Source organism: Anarrhichthys ocellatus, unplaced genomic scaffold (genome assembly GCF_004355925.1).
Source record: "Anarrhichthys ocellatus isolate YVR2014 unplaced genomic scaffold, GSC_Weel_1.0 scaffold19, whole genome shotgun sequence".
NCBI lineage: Eukaryota > Metazoa > Chordata > Actinopteri > Perciformes > Anarhichadidae > Anarrhichthys > Anarrhichthys ocellatus.
The window spans coordinates 6,532,047-6,539,546 of NW_022280049.1; the positions used below are offsets into that span (position 1 = coordinate 6,532,047).

Sequence of the window (7,500 nt, forward strand, 5' to 3'; positions counted from 1 at the left end):
CACACACACACACACACACACACACACACACACACACACACACACACTTACTGGCAGCTGTACTGGTACAGTCAATGAGGTAGCTCATTGTGATAAATGAATGAATGGGCGAGGGCTTTCCCTGGTGTTATTCTCTCACCTCGCCCGTCAAACGTTTGGTTCATTAAGTCAAAAAGTCGTGCTTGTCCTCTAAGTTTTCACATCCAGAGTAAATGAATTGGAAACAAATCAAATCCAACAAGCTGCAACGATTCGGTCATGCCCTGCGACCATTTTACATGCCCTTGAATATTGCTCATGTGGTTGCTCGCCTTCTGAGGCTTCTCATTTCGGAAACTCATTTTGTAATTTTTCTAATGTTTTCAGCCCGCTTGGGTTTATGGCACTTACTTTCTGTCCCTGTTGGGTTGGAATGTCGAAATCAAACATTTTAGATTTCAATGCTTTGGTTTATGACCAAATACCTGCAAAACTAATGACTCACTGATCAGTCTCTTGTGTTTACTGCTAATAAGCAAAATGTTGCAATCTAACAAGCTAAACTAACTTTGCACATAACTTAGCACTTTGATTCAGCACATACCACTTTTAGTTAATATGCACTTTTTCCTTTTAGCATTTCAACATTTCATTATTGTGTTATATCTTACATGTTTTATTGAGATACGTGTGCCTGACCACGCTAACCATTATACCTGCTTAAGCCTGCTGATGTTAGCATTTAACTCAAAGCACCGCTGTGGTTACTGCCTCTATAGTCTCACTTTAACTTTACCTGACCCGGTCTGATCTGCGTGCTCCTCTATCCAGCATGAAGTCAATCAAAATATGAACTTAAGGACAAAATAAACATGGGCTTCATACTCACAGGCTACCTTTAGCCCACTTCTGTCAGACATACTGCATCGACTTTGGATGACTCACAGGGTATGTCCTACTACATTTGTTTAGGGATTTAAGAGATTTCCCGGTAATCTACCCTGTAACACCTCTGCTCCTTTCTAAGTTTCTCTCTGATTGTCTGTGGCACGTGAGCCCTCACGAACGCCAAGGTCATTTGGGCACTCTAGCAAACGACAAAAACAGCCCGCAGTTATATCCCCACCTACACAAATGGTAATTCAATCTGTGTTAAATAAAACGTGAGATGTATAGTCTTCTCCTACGTTCAACAAAACGCCCGGTGTGTTTTCTGTGAGGATGGCTGAGAGGACAAGATGTAGAGGAGTCCAGTCAGCTGCCATCTGGCCCGGGCTTTATGTTTCAGCACCACGGACAGCGCGCAGAGCAGCGCTGCTCTATTATTAATGCGTTTGTTTCTGATTTCCAGACAGATCCACCTGACAAACAACAATCCATGAGGCCATTAGGCAAGGATGACGTCGACACATCACAGTATTTATGTCGCATTTAATGACAATTGGAATAAGTTTTTAAAAAAGAAGAAAAAAACTCAGTATATCCACCTTTTGTTGTTGTTGCAGGAATACAGTTTAGCACCAGTACTAATTAAGTTCATTGACTCACAGCTACTGCTACCAAACCGATTTTACGACAAGGCTTGGGGCTTTAACGGGGTTGTGAGGAAATTAATGTTCCCGAAAGCCAATGATTTCTGTTCCTGCTGGTGTTTGTTTTCTCAATTACCCACCTTTTCATTTAACACCACTCCCGCTATCTAACGTCACCACGGGGCACCTTGGACGCACTGGGGGAGTGTTGAGGTGACTTGAGGGCCTGTGGGTCATCGGTCATTGGTCCACAGGACCCTCAAGCATCTCCGGCTCAAGCAGCCCCGGCTCAAGCAGCCGCCTCCTTCTCTGCCACAAAAACGCCACACACCATTCATTCCGACGACTTGGCGGACTGCGGATGAGACTCTCTCTTCGGGAGGAGGAGGAGGAGGGGGAAAAAAGGAAAAACTTTTGGTCAGGAGAGTGCCTTGAGAGTCTGATGGGCGTTTAGGTTATCTGGGGTAAAGTGATCAGTGCCCGCGTATGGATTACCGATAAGTGCAAAAAGGAGCGCGGTCGTGGCATTAGTTATTTATATATTCCCGTAAAGCGGCGGGGATGAGAGAGAGACGCCACAGTGGCGAGGATCGCCCGCTCTGAACCGGAGGAGTCACCGGCAGATGATGTCCCAACGTGAGAGTGCTTCCAGAGGAGACGAAGGAGGATGAAGCAGGGGGGAGAAGGATCGAGAGCGGCAGAGGTGGAATATAATGAAGTTGAGTGGGAAAGGACTGTGCGCCGTCTTCTCCAGCACCCTCCTCTTCGTGTGCGCCCTGAGCGAAGTTGTCGTTGGATTAAGATGCGTCTCGTTGGGATCTACGGTGAGAGCGCATTTCCACCTCGGCGCCGCGGCCGGGGCTTTCTACTCCGGGCTACTTCTGGGAATCGGGCAGGCGCTGCTGGGCTCCGCGCTGCTCTTTTGCGTGGAGAAGCCCGGCTGCAGGAATTTCTTTCTCCTCGGTGTTGTGGTGTTCTTGTTGGGAGTCCTCACCGCCTTCTCCGGCGCGGTGGTGGACGGGGACACGGCTTCCCTGGTGGAGAGGAAGTACACCCATTACTGCTTCCACCCGGTGGTTGCGAACCGTGCCTGCGAGCATCTGAGGGAGTACCAGCGGAGTCTGGTCGTCTCTACTGTTCTCAGCACCTTGGAGTGCCTCCTCGGGCTCATCAACCTGGTGGTCATCAAAAGGTACAAAACAGCGCAGTTCTCTAGGAACCGAGAGTCCCAGAGGCAGCGCGCCGGTGCGATCATCTTCAGCGAGGAGCGGGACTGCTCGGGGGATTTCCAGCCGGTGTCTTACATCAACCTGGGTGTTTTTAATGTGTTTGACGAGACAGGTGCAGAAGTGCAGTGCGGGGGACACCCGTCCATCGAGCTGCCGGGATACTCGCCCACGGACCCGGAGCTCAATCATTGCTTCCCTTTCTCCTACCCGCTCCCCAGCGAGCTGCCCCCCGCATACGAAGACATTTTCCCCGCCGAGGCATGCAACACATAGCCGCTCTGGAGCAGCCGCAGCAGCGTTTCTCCTCCGCTGTGACAATCAATGTCTCTGTGCTTAAACAATGCCCCTCTTCTTCTCCTCTTCTTCTTCCAACAACAGCAGTAAGTTACACAGTAGGGCAGCAGCAGTGGATTTGAATTCACCTGATTTTCTTCTCATTCTGATATTTTCTTACATCTGCCTGGTAGTGTGTAGGCTCCATCACCAGTCACACTGGCGAGATGAACAGATAAGTGATCTGGCCCAGACAGTGCAGGCAAATCAAGGCCCATAAACGCAACAGCTTGCTAGTATAACAAAAGCAGAGTTTATGTTTTGAATGTTTGCTGTTGACATTTCTACTTGTGAATAAAAAGTGTATTTAACCTCATCTGACGTCATGAAGCTGCTGCAATAGCTTTTGGAAATCATGTCGATGAAACTTGATTTTCAAGGTTTCAACCGACTTCCTCTGATTGTTATGGGGCTGTGTAGTTAATTAATTGAACCTTTCTATTTGATAATCATCAGGAGCCATGCAGTCTACAATATAAGCAATTGAGCAATTAAGAGAGAAACAAAGACCCCAACTTTAAAACCCACTTTAAAGGAACACTGCAGTACTTTATTATTTTGTTTTCATAACGTTGGGGAACTCAAAATACATTCATTAAAAAAGAGCATTCAAAACTGAATTAGCAGATTACCAAAACACACTGACTTTTAGGCCCACGTGTGGGTAAAGCATACATTTCCCATAATGCAACAGGTTAACAGGTTTCACAAAACTATCCTTGTCTGGCAGGGAGACACACCCTCTGTTTGTAGCACAGGCTTTCTGTTATAAGTTTAAAGTCTCCGCCTCAAAACTGAGATAACCCTAATGACATCACTATGACATCATCGTTTTAAAAATACTTTGCAGCGCTCCTTCCAGAGCCGTCAGAGGACATTATATAGGCCTAACTGTTTTCCCAGGATGAGTAGGCTATTAGCACTTCTCATGACAAGTAAAGACAACTTTAAAAAGTCTAACAGTGTTACTTATAGGTCCAGTATTGTGGTAATTATTTAACAGACCAAAGAGGCACATATAGAGGAATAAAGTAGGAGCAGATCGGACATTCCCATTGAAATCAACGTAGCTGGATGGTCAGAGTGGCGTCTATTTTTATGTGCGTCTTTGCCATTGCGACCGTATAAACTAAGCCGACTTACAGCAACAGGAGGAAGGGGCACACTCACCGAGGTGAGGTTTTGAAGTAACCACTAATCTGAGCAGTGGAGTAACTTTACGAAGCATAGAGAGCAAGAGTAAATGATTAAAAACTTACAAGTTAGTGCTTCATCCACACACTCTTGTCATAGCATAGGAAAGCACATTGCTATCGCCAGATAAGTGACAACTTTGTTCAGCTTATTTTCTGTAGCCGGTGTAGCATTAAAGCATGCTAACTAGCGGACAGCTGGTTTAATGCTACACTGACTACAGAAAATGAGCCAAACAGCGGGCTGGTGGCCAGTGCCCCGCCTCACTCCTCACCGCTCGAGGAAGGACAAGCTACCTAACTAGCCCGTCATCTGTCTCTGGAGCTGCAGCTGCTCTCTTCCACCGGTGAGAAACAATTACTCTTTAAGGCCCCACTGACATGTGTTCTCACCATGACAACTAACAACAATCTCCATTGTCTTTTGTGCTAATCAAATGACCATGGAACACTCTTAAATGTCTATTCTAATCCTATGCTGTTTCTCTGAGCTATAACTGGTAAGATTGATAAGACTGCTATCAATGATAATGAGTATGTGGGAGAAGCCGAGGGACAAGGTGAGCCTGAATGCACCACAGCTCATTTGTTTTAAAGTAGCAGAAGGAGAGATTGTAGAAAAAAAACTTATTTGTGTTGTTTTTTAATGCACCCTCAGATAGCAGGGTGTCCGGTGATGATACAGACTGAAGGTGGGCCTGCATCGTTTCCAATTTAAAAAATGTAAACTGCGCAGCACTGCCTCCCATATTGTTCCATTTGATGTGACTTTAAATCATTTATTAATTCCACCGCACACAAATAACCACATGAGCTCACAGCAAGGATCCTTCAAAAGCATCATCAACCTCATTGTTTCTAATTTCACTTAAAAGCTAGAACAGTGACAGAAAAAAAGGTAGATGTGTCTGTCATGATTATGTGCCCGCCTTCAGACAACACCGCTCAGTGGTAAATCAAACTGTAATGGTCCATTTTCAGTCAAATGAAAGCTCTCAAACGAGGATCCATGGCCAAATGTCTGTTCAGGGGCACTTTGAGAGAGACACTTAAAGAAGTACGGTACTGGCTCAGTGTAATAATCCTCCTCTTATCCTTTTCAAACCACGAGATGATGCTTTCCTCTCTCTCATGCTACTTAAGTTGGGCTTTGAGTGCCAGAGATGAATACAGGACAGAGAAAAAAAAATAACTTGCTCTTCTCTTTTATCTAAAATTTCATGCGAGTAAAAAATACAGCTATAACCTACGATTAAGCCAGCGACCGTCAAGAGAACTAAAGAGGTCTTCAGGGGAGCTGGTGTCCTAAAAGTCTCAAGGAGGGGGTGTCCAAAGAAAGATGCAAACAAGAGCTCTGTCCACTGACAGAACACTAGAACAGAAAACAAGAGTTTAAGTTCAGACCCATGCAAACAAATAAAGTGTGTGCCTCTGCCAGCCGCAGCACTTCAACCTGTAGCACAGCCGCCCGGGTCAGCAGTATCCCACCGAGCTTATTAATGAGTGAGCTGGGCCGGATATGTTGCTTTTTAATCTGCTTGAAAAACTACATTTGTCAGCGGGGGAGAGACACATTCGCCTTAACCTTTAGAGAAAGTATCTGAGAATGTTTTCTGCCTTCGTTCTTAACTCTTAACACCTTGAAATAAAGTAAAATGTCAGGCTTTGTAAAGATCACCTTCCAGGGAGCCGGCGCAATGAAGCAATTCTGCTTCCGTTACATATTCATTTTAAGCATGCATGGTGCTTGTTACTCACCAATATTGGGCTGACATTTAATAACTAATGTCAAAAAAGGATTGCGAACAGCTAAGGTCTATGAATGTTATCTTTAGGTGGCTTAACATAAATAAACCTATCATTGACATAGTGGTATAAACCATATGAATCTTAAGTCTGAATGGTACTGTGATCCCCTATATTGAATCACTGGAACTTTAGTGCTGGCTTTGTTTGCATTGGGAGTTATTGGACTGGCTGACATTTTCCATTTTCCAGTTGTTTGTCTGGTTAAGCTACGCATAGCCAGAGATTTCATATATTTCTTTTCGGATGCACAAGGTCTGTTTACATATGGAATAATTGGAAAGATGTCCCAGAATATATAGAAGACAAACTGTGCTCAAACATCATCACAAGATGTGGATAAATTGCTGATTATGTCTTCAAGAGATTCATGCAGATGCCCTGACTAACATTCTGTGACATTTGCTGCTAACATCTATAGCATTGACAACATGGGGAGGTTCTTTGGAAGAGTTTACTCCACAGAAATGGAACGCTTTAGTGAAGACGAGCAGTGTTCATGCTCCTATTACAGTGCTGTAACATTTCATTTCACAGCACTATATCGTTTAATTATGCCAATTATGGCACTTTTAACATCAGACTGTAGTTACTGCCATCACAACAGACTGGGTCACAACAGACACATAGCTTTGGAACTCGTCTTGAACGGCAAATCTAGTTTTCTAGGGCATTTCGATTCTTTTTGAGAATAGTTAAAGGTTGTTTGCGAGATCATAAATCATATATTGTCGAAAAATCCTTAGTGGTTCAACAAACAATGATCTGTATTCAATAATCAGATATGATTTCGTTGGTACAGAGTGTGCTACATCTCATTTCAGGAGAATCGATGATTGCTTAATTTGTAAGTCACACTGGATAAGTGCATTTTACTTAAGTACTTAACTTGAGAATGTCCATTTCATGCCACTTAATACTTATATTCTACTACAATTCAGAAGGAAACATTTTTTATTTCACTACATTTATTTTAGTTATTTGACAAATGTAGATTTACATATAGCTTTCAAAGCATGATGAGCTTATGAAATATGATGAACTGTGTGTAGATTAAACTACTCAATTTTATATAAAATACTTACAATTAGCTTCACCTTGACAAACTATTACAGTCAAATGATATTTCTGTACGAACGATCCAGTAATAATAATCCAACGATATGATAAACAATAGAGCAGCACTCACAGGGTCATTTTTCTGGTGCTTTTCAAATTGATACTTTAAATTAGTTTTACAAATAATACTTATGTATTTCTTTTGCAACAGTATTTTACATTGTGGCGTTGCTATTTTACTTGAAATAAAGGGCCACTGGTAATGTTAATAGGCCTGTAGCTACACTAGCCTGTAACTCAGCTATTGTAACATTAGACTCAACTTAGGGCTCTACACTTTTTGTTGGGCACTACTGCTACGAAACAAAA

General features: G+C 43.4%; 1 protein-coding gene across 1 annotated transcript; it reads left to right on the forward strand.

The window, feature by feature from the left end:
- The first annotated feature begins 1,583 nt into the window (after positions 1-1,583).
- tmem271 (transmembrane protein 271) lies at positions 1,584-4,360 on the forward strand. The gene has a single exon (XM_031858076.1). It carries the CDS (start codon positions 2,225-2,227, stop codon positions 3,011-3,013), a length of 789 nt encoding a protein of 262 aa, XP_031713936.1. The 5' UTR covers positions 1,584-2,224; the 3' UTR covers positions 3,014-4,360.
- The last annotated feature ends 3,140 nt before the right edge of the window (positions 4,361-7,500 follow it).